The sequence below is a fragment of the Cryptomeria japonica genome, unplaced genomic scaffold (assembly GCF_030272615.1).
Source record: "Cryptomeria japonica unplaced genomic scaffold, Sugi_1.0 HiC_scaffold_135, whole genome shotgun sequence".
Lineage (NCBI taxonomy): Eukaryota > Viridiplantae > Streptophyta > Pinopsida > Cupressales > Cupressaceae > Cryptomeria > Cryptomeria japonica.
The window spans coordinates 299,573-317,978 of record NW_026728957.1 but is presented as its reverse complement, the minus strand read 5'-3'; the positions used below and the strand labels follow the sequence as shown (position 1 = coordinate 317,978).

Below are 18,406 nucleotides of genomic sequence, written 5' to 3'. Positions count from 1 at the left end.
CTTACTACACCTAATTTTCCAGCTTGGAGCGTCTAGCTTTTTAAGTGCAATGATCATATACATAAAGTCCCCCTCCATGTTAAGATTCCTAACTCTGTATTTCATTGCCAATCTTCTCCCAAACACTAAAGCAAGAGCCTTCGCCCCGTTGTTAACATTATTTTGGGTTTCTTAAATGTGTAGAAAATTTGTATCTCTTAAGCTACCTCGGAAGTCAATTCTAATAGGGGGTAAATTGAGAAAATTAAGGTTGTTAGGCAATTTTTGATATCCCAACCAATGTGCCTTTGGTTGCATTTAGGACACTTGAGGTAAAGGTTAAAAGGGGTGTTTTAATTTTTTGGAGGGGTCGGATGGATGGTTTGTTACAAAGTGAAGGAAGAAAGAAGGATAAAAAGAGGGTTGCATACCTTTTTTATAGCTACGCAGCACACTCTTAGAGGTAAACCCTATTAATTTTATTTTGTTGATCTTCAATTTATTAGTTCTATTAACAATCGTGTGGCTATTCAAAATTAATCTAAATACAAGTACTTAATTCTACAATGTTCCAACAACTAAATGTATATTTAAATTCGATGAACATCATATATATATATATATATATATATATTTCGTGCAAGTGGATGCATATTTTAAAATTATTAACATGTGCGCCCATCCCCTACAACTTATCTTCCACACAGTTGCCTTCCCATCTCATGTCACAAAACCTGACATCTCCCAGAAAGGGAAGGAGCTTGTGACACTTGGCAATGAGAGAATTAATTTTCCAATCTGGTTTTGTTTCCTTTCTAAGCATCGTGATGGTATTTCTTAAGTCACCTTCAATAATGGCACACTTAAGTCCCTTTTTCCTGGCCATGATCAACCCATAATAAACAACTGCCACTTTAGCCATATTGTTGCAAGTCAATTTTTGAAGTGTTTGTGGAATTGTAGATCCCTATAGGTGGTTTGTTATTACGGTAGATTCCTATATCTCTTTTTTATGAAAAAACCAACGAAACCTGAGTCATGTGAGACACAAACAACACTTTATCATGAAAACGTAAAGAATTAAAATTTGGGGTTATTAAAAAATAATTATTTGGCAGCATTTAAAACATATATAGAAGGCCCAAACCTATACGAGTGAGATACACAAATGGCCATAAACATATATAATTTCAAGAAAAGGGCAAGCTAAGAGTGTCAAATTAAAATAGATTTATTAATATCTCTTGCTTCCCAAAAACCAACGAAATCTAAGCCATGTGAGACCAAAAAAATTCTTTTTCATGAAAATATGAAGTATTAAAAATTGAGGTTATTCTCCCCAACCAGATCGACGAGAGACTTGTCCCTAGAAAGTTTTGTTCATCAAATCTGAGAAGACACAGACCCATCAGTATCTTTAATGAGTAAGCTTTTCTTTTGAGAATGTGATTAATGACATAAAAGACATCTGAGATCTTATCCGCTGCAACTGGGGATATTATTTATGAAGACAAACCTAATTCTCCTTCAAAATATTTATGATTACCATTTTCCAAATTAATTTTCATGGAGTCAACAACTTTGTGTGAAGGTTAAGGCAGTGCATTTAACATTTATTCCTTAAAAGTACAACAATGAGTGCCACCAGGTGATAAGTGCTCCCAACAGAAAGGTGGATGCCATCTACAATCCTCCTATATGAACATTGTTGACATCATCTATGAAAGCACAGCATAATGGAATGAAGAGCAAAATCCAACAAATCTGCAAAAACAAGAAAGCTAGATAATAATTAATTTGACATGTCCCGAGCCAAAGCCAAAGCTAGGTTGATTTCCTCATTAGCTTCAATATGATTGAAGAAAATATAACCTTCAAGAAGTCTACAACCCTTATTCACCAAGGCATCTACCACAGTTTTGACTTCTCTAAAATAATGTGATATAGTTTATGCTTCAAACACTAGTAATAAACTCCAAGACTCGTACTTAATACACCTAATTTTCCAGCTTGGAGCGTCTAGCTTTTTAAGTGCAAAGATCATATACATAAAGTCCCCCTCTATGTTAAGATTCCTAACTCTGTATTTGATTGCCAATCTTCTCCCAAACACTAAAGCAAGAGCCTTTGCCCCGTTGTTAACATTATTTTGGGTTTCTTAAATGTGTAGAAAATTTGTATCTCTTAAGCTACCTCGGAAGTCAATTCTAATAGGGGGTAAATTGAGAAAATTAAGGTTGTTAGGCAATTTTTGATATCCCAACCAATGTGCCTTTGGTTGCATTTAGGACACTTGAGGTAAAGGTTAAAAGGGGTGTTTTAATTTTTTGGAGGGGTCGAATGGATGGTTTATTACAAAGTGAAGGAAGAAAGAAGGATAAAAAGAGGGTTGCATGCCTTTTTTATAGCTACGCAGCACACTCTTAGAGGTAAACCCTATTAATTTTATTTTGTTGATCTTCAATTTGTTACTTCTATTAACAATCGTGTGGCTATTCAAAATTAATCTAAATACAAGTACTTAATTCTACAATGTTCCAACAACTAAATGTATATTCAAATTCGATGAACATCATATATATATATATATATAGAGTTGGATCAAAATTTCATGATAGTTTACTAGTGTATACATATAGAGAACTTCTTGTAAATAAAAATTTTCTTGTATTACTATATTGTGAAATTAGGAGAAGCTACAAAATAATTTCATTTATCCTAAAGACTAAAATAGGCATCATTAATCATGTTTATATCAATTTACTCGACTTCAAATGCTAAATACTAAAATATATAGTGCGCATGATTCATCTTAATAGGAATACATGGCATCAAGGTAATTTTTAAGGAAACACGTAACTGTCCCACTTTATCCGTCAAATAAAATTGAAACACGACACATCGTGTAATTCGGCAAAATATTTTTTACCAGATAGCCGACGGCTAGGAAACGAAAAAGACCCGAGAACAGTGTAATGTCACATTAAACATACTTTAATTTAAATTCTCGATGATGATAAGGTGGAGACGCGAAAAGAAAGGTTTGTTTATGGCATTTTCGAGCTGCTCGCAGACCGATGGATAATGATTATTTAACATGTTTTTATATAGAGCCATGTACCATGTGCTCGTAAGCTCCATCTATCCTCTATATATGCATAGTTATTGTAGGGGCAAATTCAATATAGCTAATTCCTTGTAAGTCTGTCCATACATTCTTCCAATTCTTGCAATCGATGTCGAATCAGGAGCTTCTTCCAATCGATGTCTCGGGGGACGTGGGTGCTAGAATCCTGAGTGTCGATGGAGGAGGAGTACGGGGTCTTATTCCTGTGCAATTACTCAAATTCTTAGAGCACCAGTTGCAGGTACAGTTTATAAATTGTATTCTTTTGCTGCACAATTCATATAGTTTTATTTGCACAAATGTATTACTTACTGAAATGCTTCGTTTTTATCAGAAATTGGATGGGGAAGATGCCAGACTAGCAGATTATTTCAATATAATGGCAGGTACCAGCACTGGAGGTCTCATCACCACAATGTTAGCCAATGAAGATGAAGAATAGACGAGGATGATTCTTACGATGATATGTGCAGGCGAAAGTAGATCCGCTGAAGAATCCACATCTAATGGACGTATGCCTCTCCACAACTGCAGCTCCTACCTATTTTCCATCTCACCAGTTTACAACAAATTCCAGTGATGGAAAGACCCAAGTTTTTAACTTAGTAGATGGAGGAGTAGCGGCTAATAATCCTGTAATGCCTGTTTGTATTATGAGTAGAGATTTTGATCAGATTTTTATTTCACATCAATAAACTATTATAAGGGTCTCACAATAATTTTCTAATTATGCAGACCTTGATAGCAATGAACTTAGTCACTCGAGCAGTTCATCAGGATACAAGAATAGTCGACAAAAAGGTATTGTATTGTATTGTATTTTGATACTATTTAGAATAAACATCTCATATAAAACGAATGCTTGATGCTGGGAAATATTAATTAGAAGCTCAACTATGTTAACCAGAGGTTGTTATTTACAGGAGCACCTTGACCACTTTGTTTTACTTTCTCTTGGAACGGGATTAGAAGAGGGTATTGAATGGGACGCAAAAAAGGCTGCCACACGGGGAAGCTTGAAGTGGATTACTCACGATGGAAGAACGCCTCTCATAGAATCTATCATGAATGCAAGTTCAGACATGGTCAACATTCATACAGCTTTGATGCTCCATCATGTCAAAGAAAACTATCTTAGAATCCAGGTCTTTTTCATAGTTTCCAATAATGTTCCTTGAAACGATAAGGCCTCTAGATCTATAATTCTACTGACCATGTTTCTGCTGTAATTTTCTGTATGGTTAACATGTGGGCTTTCATACTGTAGGAATGGCAACTAAAAGGAAGCGAAGCAAAGATGGACCTCAGTACGGATGAGAACCTGAGGAATCTTGTGAAGAAAGGCCAGGAACTATTGGATAAGCCTGTTAGAAGTTTAAATTTGGAGACTGGGCGTCCTGAGACAGTGATGAACTACTACACAAACAGGATGGCATTGACTAAGTATCTCCCATAACTCTCTAACTCTTCCTTGTATTTTCAGATCCTAGTTTCCTATCATTTTGTTCTCACCATAACTAATATTTCCACTTGCCAGAATGGCTGAACGACTCTCCAAGGAGAAGAAGTTGAGGGATAAACGGAGCGCATCTTCTGCACTTTCTATGAATGGCCATAGTGTTGGAATAAACATCTGAACTTCTTTCTTCCATTCCAATCACACCTTACGCTAGAATTTTGTGTAGACTTTTTAATTATAAAACATATCCGGGTGTTGGTGAGCCACACAGCTAATTTATGTAGTGGTAAATACAGCAATTCAAGATTTAGCTGTGTTTTTGCCAACTAATAGATGTCATTTCATTGTGTTTTTTTTTTATAGCTAAATTATTATTTTATGTTCTCCAAATATTAATAGCATTGCAGTTGTGGACAACAAGGCAATGTAAGTTTTATATTCATTCCAAAAGTGCTTGGAGTGGATGCATAAACGTTCCCTACAACACTTAGTTGGGCATCTTCAAGGAATTGTCTTATTATTGTATTCTTTACTGATAACACTGTATTCGGGGAATGGTTTGTATTATCGTTGGATTAAAGAGTATAGATGTTATTATGATTTTTGTTTGGTTTTTAATAGTATTTTTAATTATAGAAGATTTGAAGTCAGTATTATTTGGATGCCTAAAACATTTAATACTTGATCAATCAATTATGATAAGAAATCAGAAATTGAGGGTATCCAGTCTTATCCTTATTATGTTCGTTCAACTAGTTTTATAAATAATAGATTCATTTAAAACGATTCAAATTTGACAAAAAAAAAAATTAAAATTTCTTATTTTATCCAAATTTTTTAATCAACAGAAAGCTTAATGTCAATCACTTAACATCAGATCATTCATGTTCAGTCCGCAGTGCAGAGCTATTGAATAGTGATGATTCCCCTCTACCATCTTGGAAACATATTTGTGTGCTTGCAAATTCCTTTCGTAAAATCTCGGAAGCAAAGTGGCGGAAACAACAATAATGGGGAGAAATATTTAGAGATGAGAATGTTAAGAAAACAGAAAAAAATTAAGCTTACAGCAGATTAAACAGAAAATACAAATTGCATAGAGATAACGAATCACATAATGAAGAAGTTGAGGGATAAACAGAGCGCATCTTTTGTACTTTCCGTGAATGACCATTCCAATGGCCATGGTGTTGGAATAAACATCTGAACTTCTTTCTTCCATTCCAGTCACACCTTATGCTAGAACTTTTGTGTAGAGCTTTTAATAAAAAAACATTTCAGGGTGTTGGTGAGCCACACAGCTAATTAGTGTAGCAGCAAACAACGCAATTCATGCCATGTCGCTCTGTCTTCTTTTCAGCTAAATGATAACTTTATGTTCTCAAAACATTAATTACGTTGAATAATTAGAGATTGACCAGCCAATATTGTAAGGTTTATGTTCATTCCAAAAGTGCTTGGAGTGGATGCATAAACGTCCCTTACAGCACTTAGTTGGGCCTCTTCAAAGAATTCTGTCTTATTATTGCATTATTCAGTGACAACATTGTACATGGGACTGGTTTGTATCGTCGTTGCATTGAATGTGTGACATGATTCTTCCATTTATAATGCTCCTTACAAGCTACTCATGGCATAGATGTTACTATTGTATTTAAAATCATTTTAATAGTTGATCAGCCTATCTTGTTCGATTAATTGAAATGAATTATTGTTTGACTTTAGTAATGCTTAGATTTTACTCTATCTCATTTATTTTTATAATATTTAAATTTTTTAATTTTATGGAATCAAAATTAATGAGGATTAAAATTAAGATGAGGCATAATTAGGTAGAATAAAGATTAAGATCAAAGTTGAAAATAGTTCAAATATATTTATAATCTTTTTAGATAATTATAATAAAAAATTATATTTAAGAATAAATTTATTGTTATAATTATAGTTAGAGAGATTAAGTTGGAATCACAATTATATTATATTTTTAATTAAGATATGATTATAAAAATAATTAATTAGAAAGCATTAAATTAATTTAAGAGGGATTTTTTTTTTATAACTAAAATTATATAATCTTATTTTAACTATATAATGATTCAATTTAGGATTGAAAATATATAAAATACAATACATATAATATTTATTATTAATCAAAATTTTAAAAAACTATAAACTAGCTTTAAATATTTCAATTAATCATATTATAACTTGAATTTTAATTAATATTTACTTTAAGTATAAAAAAGTTGGATCTTAAAAGGTGAGTGAGTAAGGAACCAATCTGTCGTTTGGTTTATGAGAAGCCTCTTATTTCTCAAAATATTGGTCAGTGGGAGCGCAATGAGGTATTTAAAGTGTCATTTTTAGAGGAGCGAGTTTCAAGATATCTCTCATAGCTTCAAAGCAGGGCTCTTATTGGTAAGATCTGGAATTTCTCTCCAAATATTAATAAGCTTTCAAATTGGGGTCAATGAATTTTTTTATAACGATAATGGTAGTGAATTTTTTATTATGATATTTTCTATTAAGTCTGATCAAGATTGTGCTCATAGATGCAAATCTTGGTTTTTTGAGGGTCTTGGCTTGTTTACTCAATCATGGGTACCTAATTTTAACCCCCATTTAACCATAATAAATTTTTCCCTCTTTTGGGTATTTTGGCACTCTCTCCCATTGGAATATTGAGATTTGGACATCATTCAAACATTAGGAAATCAGATGGGCATTTTTCTGAGGTGCGATCTCCATTCGTTAGAACATGCAAATATTCTACTCTTGTTTTGTCTTCTTCTTGATCTGTATAAAATTCTTGTCAATCTATTGTTATTCAACCTAAATATGATTGTTGGGTTCAACAAAATGTGATAGAAATAAGTTAACTATAGTGGATGAGCATATGGACAATCTAGGTCATTTCACCTTAGCCTATCATGCCACCCACAATGAAGAAATAAGGGTGTTTAAGGATTCGGTCTGTAACTCTAATCTATGTTCATTTGCATCAAATTTAGCCTCTTTCTCTATAATGAAATACATAAATATGTCTCTTGCAATGTTTGAAGAAGCTCCTTCTTAGAGGCCAACCAAGAATTCTCAATTGGTAGTCTTCACAGTGTCCTTTTTCAATTCCCCTTCCCTCAAATCTAATCTTAGAAGGTTTCTTTCAAGCCAAAGCCTTCTTCTAGGGTCTTCAATTCAAGTAACTGTTCCAAATTTTTCTTCTAACCAAGCTGTTACTTTGACCTAATCTCAGTCATGCTTCTGAGATAGAGTTCTCAGCAAGGATGGTTTTGTGTTTACCCCCATATTGTTTTGATTAATAAAGGTGGGATAGGCCTGTACCAATGCATAACCACAAAGTGACACCAAGAGTGGATGAGGGATGCACAACCAACCAAAAAAAACCCTACCAATCACAACAAAAACCCTAACAGGGAGAACAGATAGCCAACACCTAAACTAAAAAACCAACATGCAGAAGAAAAAAATTAAAAAAATGTAGGTCCACCAAACACAAAACATCTCTCTCACACAGGCACCAAGTGATGGCCTACTACTTGGGGGTATCCTTGTCCTGCCAATCTTGACACAAACTAAGCACTTTATCAGAAAAAATAATTTTTTCACTTGAACTAATCCCAGAACCATTTAGGAGACCAACCCAGAGTCACGGCTAGCCTTAATCATCAACGCACTGGGGCCGGATCTCGTGGGAAAGGAATCCATGCGCCATCATTCTTTCACCCTTCTCATTTCTATCTCATCATGGATAGCCTATAGGGAGGCATTGTTCTTGCTAGCCACATCTCTGCAAGCATAGTTGACCTCCTCAATTTTGTTTTTAAGGGCCCCCTAGGTTTTATTGACCTCTTCAAGCTCATGCTTGCTACTCGGATTCTTTATCGTAGAGTCCATGTCTATAAAATTTCCACCCACCATTTCCCACTACCCCATAATGTCCACAAGATCATTAGCAATTTTCCAAACTCTATCCCCATCCAACTCATCAACCCATGTGTTGTCCCTAGCCTCAACCTTGGCTGTCGCCTCAAGCCCATTGTTCTTATTCATCGCCACATTCATTTGCATGAAGAGACATTCAATCAACTCTTCCGGAATTTGAGCGTCCTCATGCAGGTGCTTCACAATTTTTTCTACAGTTGAAGTGGTGCTCTTAACGTTGGAATTACTAAGGGAGGTTTAAGGGGGAGGACTAGGGTTTCCTTCAATCTTAGCAAGGGACGAATCCGCCCTTAAGCTATCCGAGGAGCCTAAATCCTCCGAGGATAGAGACTTAGAGCCAGAATGAACAATCTCGTTAACCACATCTTGTTGTATCTGAAACTGGACACCCACATCTTGGTAGTAACAATGCCCCTAAATTTGGAAGTAACAATGCCCCTAAATTTGGCAATTATAGCAGGGTTTTTCCTATTGGGAAACTTAGAACTAGAGTGAGGCATAATCTATTCTACAAAATTAGACGGGGTAACAATAAGGTAAATATTCAGATTTGGATCAGAGGTAGACCCAGCCGCAATGGAAGGGACCTCAATAGAGGGGGACAAAGGCAAGTAGAAACTATACACTCTCCATATACAACCGTCGTGGAGAGGGGGTTTGCCCTTTTCCATGGATTTGCAAATAGATTGAGAAAAATAAGACATAATCCAGAAGGGGAAATTCATTCATACCCCATACTGGAGATGATAGCATCGGAAAAGTCTACATATGGAAGCTTCTTTTCTTACCATCCAAGGTGAAGTAATTCATTACCATCAAAGCCACATCCTTCCTAATGCAGAGGAGATCATCCCTGTTGTAGCCACTTTGATGCTTGAAAACTTCCTCTCTCCGTTCAAAAAGCTGATCAAAGTCATCCTCGTAATTCCCTTCGGGATTTTTTGGGAAGGACACGTCATCAAGGTCCAACCTTGTCACCTTCCTAGAAGTCCTTGTCAAAACCACAAAATTAACACTGCCATTGTTCACATTCCTATTGTCCCAAGCATTAACAAAATTAAGAGAGAGCTTAGACTCATGGCTAGTCATCCATTCAACATAATTATATAGGTTCTCTTTAATCACCCTATCCCACACCTCCTCATTATTTTTGAATTTGGAGTAATTATCAGGTTTAGTCTAAATCAAATAGCCACCCATAGTTGCAAGATATAAAACCAAGTTGAGGAACTGACAAGCTTGGGGAATATAGTGGTAGGTAGTACCATCAATGATTTTTAAATCTCACCAACTTAACCAACAAGGAAAGTAAATGGCAAGGTGGAAAATTTCAAAAAATCCAACTTTGAGATTATGCATCATTAATTGATGAGTCCTTCAAGATCGTGGGACGAGCGTCCACCGATATTTCATGCAAGTGGATGCATATTTTAAAATTATTAACATGCATGCCCATCCCCACCAACTTATCTTCCACACAGTTGCCTTCCCATCTCATGCCACAAAACCTGACGTCTCCTAGAAAGGGAAGGAGCTCGTGACACTTGGCAATGAGAGAATTAATTTTCCAATCCGGTTTTGTTTCCTTCCTAAGCATCGTGATGGTATTTCTTAAGTCACCTTCAATAGTGGCACACTTAAGTCCCTTTTTCCTGGCCATGATCAACCCATAATAAACAACTGCCACTTTAGCCATATTGTTGCATTGTTTGTGGAATTGTAGATCCCTATAGGTGGTTTTTTATTATGGTAGATTCCTATATCTCTTTTTTCCCAAAAATCCAACGAAACATGAGTCATGTGAGACACAAACAACACTTTATCATGAAAACGTAAACTATTAAAAATTGGGGTTATTAAAAAATAATTATTTGACAGCATTCAAAACATATATAGAAGGCCCAAACCTATACGAGTGAGATACACAAATGGCCATAAACATATATAATTTCAAGAAAAGGGCAAGCTAAGAGTGTCAAATTAAAATAGATTTTTTAATATTTCTTGCTTCCCAAAAACCAACGAAATCTAAGCCATGTGAGACCAAAAAAATGATTTTTCATGAAAGTATAAAGTATTCAAAATTGAGGTTACTCTCCCCAACCTGATCGACGAGAGACTTGTCCCTAGAAAGTTTTGTTCATCGAATTTGAGAAGACACAGACCCATCAGTATCTTTACTGAGTAAGCTTTTCTTTTGAGAAGGTGATTAATGACATAAAAGACATCTGAGATCTTATCCGCTGCAACTGGGGATATTATTTCTGAAGACAAACCTAATTCTCCTTCAAAATATTTACGATTACCATTTTCCAAATTAATTTTCATGGCGTCAACAACTTTGTGTGAAGGTTAAGGCAGTGCATTTAAGATTTATTCCTTAAAAGTACAACAATGAGTGCCACCAGGTGATAAGTGCTACCAACAGAAAGGTGGATGCCATCTACAATCCTCCTATATGAACATTGTTGACATCATCTATGAAAGCATGGGATAATGGAATGAAGAGCTAAATCCAACAAATATGCAAAAACAAGAAAGCTAGATAATAATTAATTTGACATGTCCCGAGCCAAAGCCAAAGCTAGGTTGATTTCCTCATTAGCTTCAATATGATTGAAGAAAATATAACCTTCAAGAAGTCTACAACCCTTATTCACCAAGGCATCTACCACGGTTTTGACTTCTCTAAAACAATGTGATATAGTTTATGCTTCAAACACTAGTAATAAACTCCAGGGCTCGTACTTAATACACCTAATTTTCCAGCTTGGAGCATCTAGCTTTTTAAGTGCAGAGATCATATACATAAAGTCCCCCTCTATGTTAAGATTCCTAACTCTTTATTTGATTGCCAATCTTCTCCCAAACACTAAAGCAAGAGCCTTCGCCCCGTTGTTAACATTATTTTGGGTTTCTTAAATGTGTAGAAAATTTGTATCTCTTAAGCTACCTCGGAAGTCAATTCTAATAGGGGGTAAATTGAGAAAATTAAGGTTGTTAGGCAATTTTTGATATCCCAACCAATGTGCCTTTGGTTGCATTTAGGACACTTGAGGTAAAGGTTAAAAGGGGTGTTTTAATTTTTTTGAGGGGTCGGATGGATGGTTTGTTACAAAGTGAAGGAAGAAAGAAGGATAAAAAGAGGGTTGCATACCTTTTTTATAGCTACGTAGCACACTCTTAGAGGTAAACCCTATTAATTTTATTTTGTTGATCTTCAATTTGTTAGTGTTATTAACAATCGCGTGGCTATTCAAAATTAATCTAAATACAAGTACTTAATTCTACAATGTTCCAACAATTAAATATATATTCAAATTCGATGAACATCATATATATATTTGGATCAAAATTTCATGATAGTTTACTAGTGTATACATATAGAGAACTTCTTGTAATTAAGAAATTTTTTGTATTACTATATTGTGAAATTAGGAGAAGCTACAAAATAATTTCATTTATCCTAAAGACTAAAATAGGCATCATTAATCATGTTTATATCAATTTACTCGACTTCAAATGCTAAAGACAAAAATATATAGTGCGCATGATTCATCTTAATAGGAATACATGGCATCAAGGTAATTTTTAAGGAAACACGTAACTGTCCCACTTTATAAGTCAAATAAAATTGAAACACGACACACAGTGTAATTCGGCAAAATATTTTTTACCAGATAGGCGGCGGCTAGGAAACGAAAAAGACCCCAGAACAGTGTAATGTCACATTAAACATAACTTAATTTAAATTCTCGATGATGACAAGGTGGAGACGTGAAAAGAAAGGTTTGTTTATGGCATTTTCGGGCTGCTCGCAGACCGATGGATAATGATTATTTAACATGTGTTTATATATCCTCATAATGATTATTTAACATGTTTTTATATAGAGCCATGTACCATGTGCTTGTAACCTCCATCCATCCTCTATATATGCATAGTTATTGTAGGGGCAAATTCAATATAGCTAATTCCTTGTAAGTCTGTCCATACATTCTTCCAATTCTTGCAATCGATGTCGAATCAGGAGCTTCTTCCAATCGATGTCTCGGGGGACGTGGGTGCTAGAATCCTGAGTGTCTATGGAGGAGGAGTACGGGGTCTTATTCCTGTGCAATTGCTCAAATTCTTAGAGAAGCAGTTGCAGGTACAGTTTATAAATTGTATTCTTTAGCTGCACAATTCATATAGTTTTATTTGCACAAATGTATTACTTACTGAAATGCTTCGTTTTTATCAGAAATTGGATGGGGAAGATGCCAGACTAGCAGATTATTTCAATATAATGGCAGGTACCAGCACTGGAGGTCTCATCACCACAATGTTAGCCACTCCAGACCCGAATGACCACAAACACAATCGTCCTTTTAGTACCCAGAAAATTGAAGATTTCTACTTGAAGAATGCGAGTTTGATATTTCCTCAACCAAGGTTAGTAGCAAGTGATTGCAATATTTGTGGTAAAATTCTCTAGCACCAAATATTTGTTGTGTTTACGCAAAACTTCTCGTGTTGTTGGACTTGTAGCAAATGGAATATTTTTCACGGCATTTTTGGTCCCAAATACAATGGCAAACATCTGGTCGATATCTTAGAACAAGAGAAATTTCACGAAAGACGGCTGTGTGATACGGCTACTAACCTGGTGATACCCACCTTCGATATCAAGACGCAGTTTCCTACAATTTTCGCCAGTCATGAGGTATTTCATTTTATTTTATAGGATGATCTTGAGTTATGAAGATGAAGAATAGACGAGGATGATTCTTACGATGATATGTGCAGGCGAAAGTAGATCCGCTGAAGAATCCACATCTAATGGACGTATGCCTCTCCACAACTGCAGCTCCTACCTATTTTCCATCTCACCAGTTTACAACAAATTCCAGTGACGGAAAGACCCAAGTTTTTAACTTAGTAGATGGAGGAGTAGCGGCTAATAATCCTGTAATGCCTGCTTGTATCATGAGTAGAGATTTTGATCAGATTTTTATTTCACATCAATAAACTATTATAAGGGTCTCACAACAATTTTCTAATTATGCAGACCTTGATAGCAATGAACTTAGTCACTCGAGCAGTTCATCAGGATACAAGAATAGTCGACAAAAAGGTATTGTATTGTATCGTATTTTGATACTATTTAGAATAAACATCTCATATAAAACGAATGCTTGATGCTGGGAAATATTAATTAGAAGCTCAACTATGTTAACCAGAGGTTGTTATTTACAGGAGCACCTTGACCACTTTATTGTACTTTCTCTTGGAACGGGATTAGAAGAGGGTATTGAATGGGACGCAAAAAAGGCTGCCACATGGGGAAGCTTGAAGTGGATTACTCACGATGGAAGAACGCCTCTCATAGAATCTATCATGAATGCAAGTTCAGACATGGTCAACATTCATACAGCTTTGATGCTCCATCATGTCAAAGAAAACTATCTTAGAATCCAGGTCTTTTTCATAGTTTCCAATAATGTTCCTTGAAACGATAAGGCCTCTAGATCTATAATTCTACAGACCATGTTTCTGCTATAATTTTCTGTATGGTTAACATGTGGGCTTTCATACTGTAGGAATGGCAACTAAAAGGAAGCGAAGCAAAGATGGACCTCAGTACGGACGAGAACTTGAGGAATCTTGTGAAGAAAGGCCAGGAACTATTGGATAAGCCTGTTAGAAGTTTAAATTTGGAGACTGGGCGTCCTGAGACAGTGAAGAACGACTCCACAAACAGGATGGCATTGACTAAGTATCTCCTATAACTCTCTAACTCTTCCTTGTATTTTCAGATCCTAGTTTCCTATCCTTTTGTTCTCACCATAACTATCATTTCCACTTGCCAAAATGGCTGAACGACTCTCCAAGGAGAAGAAGTTGAGGGATAAACGGAGCGCATCTTCTGCACTTTCTATGAATGGCCATAGTGTTGGAATAAACATCTGAACTTCTTTCTTCCATTCCAATCACACCTTACGCTAGAATTTTGTGTATAATTTTTAATTAAAAAACATATCAGGGTGTTGGTGAGCCACACAGCTGATTTGTGTAATGGTAAACACAGCAATTCAAGATTTAGCTGTGTTTTTGCCAACTAATAGATGCCATTTCATTCTGTTTTTTTTTATAGCTAAATTATTATTTTATGTTCTCCAAATATTAATAGCGTTGCAGTTGTGGACAACAAGGCAATGTAAGTTTTATATTCGTTCCAAAAGTGCTTGGAGTGGATGCATAAACGTTCCCTACAGCACTTAGTTGGGCCTCTTCAAGGAATTGTCTTATTATTGTATTCTTTACTGATAACACTGTATTCGGGGAATGGTTTGTATTATCGTTGGATTAAAAAATATAGATGTTATTATGATATTTGTTTGGTTTTTAATAGTATTTTTAATTATAGAAGATTTGAAGTCAGTATTATTTGGATGCCTAAAACATTTAATACTTGATCAATCAATTATGATAAGAAATCAAAAATTGAGGGTATCCAGTCTTATCCTTGTTATGTTCATTCAACTAGTTTTATAAATAATAGATTCATTTAAAACAATTCAAATTTGAAAAAAAAAAATTTAAAATTTCTTATTTTATCCAAATTTTTTAATCAACAGAAAGCTTAAAGTCAATCACTTAACATCAGATCATTCATGTTCAGTCCGCAGTGCAGAGCTATTAAATAGTGATGATTCCCCTCTACCATCTTGGAAACATATTTGTGTGCTTGCAAATTCCTTTCGTAAAATCTCGGAAGCAAAGTGGCGGGAACAGCAATAATGTGGAGAAATATTTCGAGATGAGAATGTTAAGAAAACAGAAAAAAATTAAGCTTACAGCAGATTAAACAGAAAATACAAATTGCATAGAGATAACGAATCACATAATGAAGTAGTTGAGGGATAAACAGAGCGCATCTTCTGTACTTTCTGTGAATGACCATTCCACTGGCCATGGTGTTGGAATAAACATCTGAACTTCTTTCTTCCATTCCAGTCACACCTTATGCTAGAATTTTTGTGTAGAGCTTTTAATAAAAAAACATTTCAGGGTTTTGGTGAGCCACACAGCTAATGTGTGCTTAAATATTCCTTTCGTAAAATCTGGGAAGCAATGTGGCCGGAGCAGTAATAATGGGGAGAAATATTTCAAGATGAGAATGTTAAGCAAACAAAAAAATTTAAACTTACAGCAGATTAAACAGAAAATACAAATTGCATAGAGATAACGAATCACATAACGAAATTAAAGTATCAATTGTCCCTGCAATGATGTCGGTTATGAATAAAATTTGACAAGGGTAAAGATCACATAAAAAATAATTATACATTCCCTTTAGTGGATTTGCACAAATCATTCCAACTTGACCATTCAAAGAGCAGATGAAAAAAGGTCTTTTTGACACCAATGGTACTCTGAACTGAAGGCCTTTATCATGTCTTGTCAAATTTAGCACTTTCCTAGCTTCTCTTAAAAAAATTATCATCACAAGGGTGACTACCACTCAAATTAATAACAGCCAATGATCTTTCCAATATATCCTTCACATTTAAAACTAGTAGATATTAGTCCTGTTTTTAAACAATGGTAAATAACGTGTTGGCATGACACTTAAGTCATGGAGCTTCTCTGATAAAAGTTGTTTATGCCTTTCTAAGATCCACAAAGCAATAGTATAGGCTTTTGATTAACAGATCTTTAATTTTTCAATGATTGTTTAATGTATTAACAACTATTAGTGGTTTGAAATTTGAGATTGTCTGCCCTCCTCCAAATAATTTAAATTTATTGAAGCGAGGGAGAATTATAGAAGCCAACCTTCAAAAATCAGTCTCTAATTCTCCTCTAAAACAATGCCAAACCTATATATAAGCTGTCTATTAGTTTGCCCCAATCTCCTTGGATTTGAGCTATCTCGAAGTGAAACAAAAAGATAGATCATTGAGCATCTAAAATTATCTTGTTAGAGTCAAGGAACACTGAGAGGGCGGGGGTTAATCAGTGTTATACCAGAAATCAAATTAACAAAATTATTCTTTATTCACCGGTTAGCGATCTATAACAGTAAATAACATAAGCAAGCAATGAATAAACCACAGATCCACAACACCGAAATTTTACATGGAAACCCGGAGAGGAAAAAAAATGGTGGGGCTGGAACCCACAATATTCATATACCATGGACAAGAGTACATAAATATTACATAGATGGGGAATGCACTTGCATTCAGGGTCACTGCATAGAGCTCACTACTCAATTAAAATGACCCAGAAGGCTAAAACCTTTAGGGAAGTCTGACTGGCTTATAATTTGATTACAATGAGGAAATACAATTAAAGAACTCTGAAATGGCATCTAACAATGCAAAAATGAGTTCTGGTTAAGCACAATATCTTTGACTATACTCGCTCTGCAATATTCTCTGTTTCTGTCTCAGTCAACTACTGCATCACCTAGGAATCAAATGTGCACATGAAACTACGTTCAATCACACCAAAACGGATCGCCACAATAGGAATACTCTAAAAACCAATCACCAACTCAATCTTATATATCCGGTCATATCAAAAATAATCTCCTCCAAATCGGCTTCCAGAAATGTAATGTGTAGTCACATGCCGGCTTGACCGGAGCCAAAAATATAAGTTCAAATCATCAAAAGAGTAATAAAATGATGTTTCTAAATTGGCCCAATCAACAAGAACATGATTAAATGCACCGTAATTACCAGAAAACTTCCAGACCCAAAAGTGCTCTATGCTACCTAAAATACTGGTTAACACATGCTTCCAGATAGGGAGAATTGCAATCGCCAGATTGGATTTCCATGAGGACTTGCCATCACTGAAAACCCTAAACCAATAATCAAGCATCAAAAATTACCGAATGAGTGTCAATTGCCAACAATATCCCCCTTTGGCATTGATGGCAACACTTGTGAAAAATGACTAAGTGTTGAGCACTGAACACCGGTTCAAAAGAATTAAAATAATCTCTAAGGCTCCCTTTTAGACAAAGAATTCCACTCTCCAATATTGTACATTTTTCATCATCTTTCTCCTCCTTTGACAACAATGCCAAAGATGAGGTGTTGTCCAAAACAGAGATACTTATAAATACTTGAAGATATCAGCATAAGTAGTTTTCAAAAATCCTAGCTGAGTATCTCACCTAGTCTTCAAATTGTCCAAAACTGTGATAAATGCACTAAATACAATGCCATGAATTTTGAACTCTCTCAGATTAGATGGTATAGGACGGGTCATCTCCTTCATACAATCCACCTTATTGTTTAATATGGTGTCCAACCAGGAGGCAATCAAGTTCTGAAGTTCACCTACTTTTCTCAAAATTTTCTCCTTGCCCGCTTGAAGGCTTGAGATTTGATCATTTAGGGCTATAATCTGCCCTTCAATACTTCTGGTTAGAGTTGCATTAGGATCAAAGGACTGAGAAATGCCAGCAAGCTTTCCTTGGCAAACACCTCTTTGCTTATCAATATCTACAATGAACAAGTAAAATTAGGCAAGATTTGTACAATTTTCTGGCTTCTGACAATGTGTCAGAAATAATCTACAGTCTCTCATTTATTCTGACTCTATCGTCTTCAATCATTTTCCAGAATATTTGCTTCCTAACATCCTTGAATTTATTCAAAACTTTATGTGTAGTTGTCTTCTCCAAAGAATCAAAATTGCTATTTACACTATTAATCAATTGTAACAATCTACCGGAGGGGCTGTTATTTGAATCTAACTATACATTAGGGTCCACCTTCTGTAAAACATCTATAGACATCAAAGTTAGTCTTTTATCTTCAATTTCTGACTTCACTTGATCTTGGCTAGCTTGGGCTTGTACTGGCAAGCATGAG

General features: G+C 35.2%; 2 protein-coding genes across 2 annotated transcripts; both read left to right on the top strand.

Moving 5' to 3' along the window:
• The first annotated feature begins 3,215 nt into the window (after positions 1-3,215).
• Positions 3,216-4,743, top strand: LOC131866225 (patatin-like protein 2). The gene is made up of 7 exons (XM_059215438.1): positions 3,216-3,347; positions 3,441-3,507; positions 3,641-3,750; positions 3,842-3,907; positions 4,030-4,251; positions 4,374-4,549; positions 4,644-4,743. Exons 1-7 carry the CDS (start codon positions 3,216-3,218, stop codon positions 4,741-4,743), a joined length of 873 nt encoding a protein of 290 aa, XP_059071421.1.
• A 7,803-nt stretch (positions 4,744-12,546) lies between these two features.
• On the top strand, positions 12,547-15,311 carry LOC131866224 (patatin-like protein 2). Its single transcript, XM_059215437.1, has 8 exons — positions 12,547-12,678; positions 12,772-12,962; positions 13,059-13,233; positions 13,317-13,478; positions 13,579-13,644; positions 13,767-13,988; positions 14,111-14,286; positions 15,149-15,311. The coding sequence occupies exons 1-8, from the start codon at positions 12,547-12,549 to the stop codon at positions 15,309-15,311; spliced, it is 1,287 nt and encodes a 428-aa protein (XP_059071420.1).
• The last annotated feature ends 3,095 nt before the right edge of the window (positions 15,312-18,406 follow it).

What these genes read in the sequence shown, in the direction of transcription:
- LOC131866225 (XM_059215438.1), top strand. Translation starts at nt 3,216, where the DNA reads ATGTCGAATCAGGAGCTTCTTCCAATCGATGTCTCGGGGGACGTGGGT. An exon ending in AAAACTATCTTAGAATCCAG is followed by an intron (nt 4,252 to 4,373) that starts GTCTTTTTCATA and finishes TTCATACTGTAG; the next exon opens with GAATGGCAACTAAAAGGAAG. An exon ending in AACAGGATGGCATTGACTAA is followed by an intron (nt 4,550 to 4,643) that starts GTATCTCCCATA and finishes TCCACTTGCCAG; the next exon opens with AATGGCTGAACGACTCTCCA.
- LOC131866224 (XM_059215437.1), top strand. Translation starts at nt 12,547, where the DNA reads ATGTCGAATCAGGAGCTTCTTCCAATCGATGTCTCGGGGGACGTGGGT. An exon ending in AAAACTATCTTAGAATCCAG is followed by an intron (nt 13,989 to 14,110) that starts GTCTTTTTCATA and finishes TTCATACTGTAG; the next exon opens with GAATGGCAACTAAAAGGAAG. An exon ending in AACAGGATGGCATTGACTAA is followed by an intron (nt 14,287 to 15,148) that starts GTATCTCCTATA and finishes TTTAATCAACAG; the next exon opens with AAAGCTTAAAGTCAATCACT.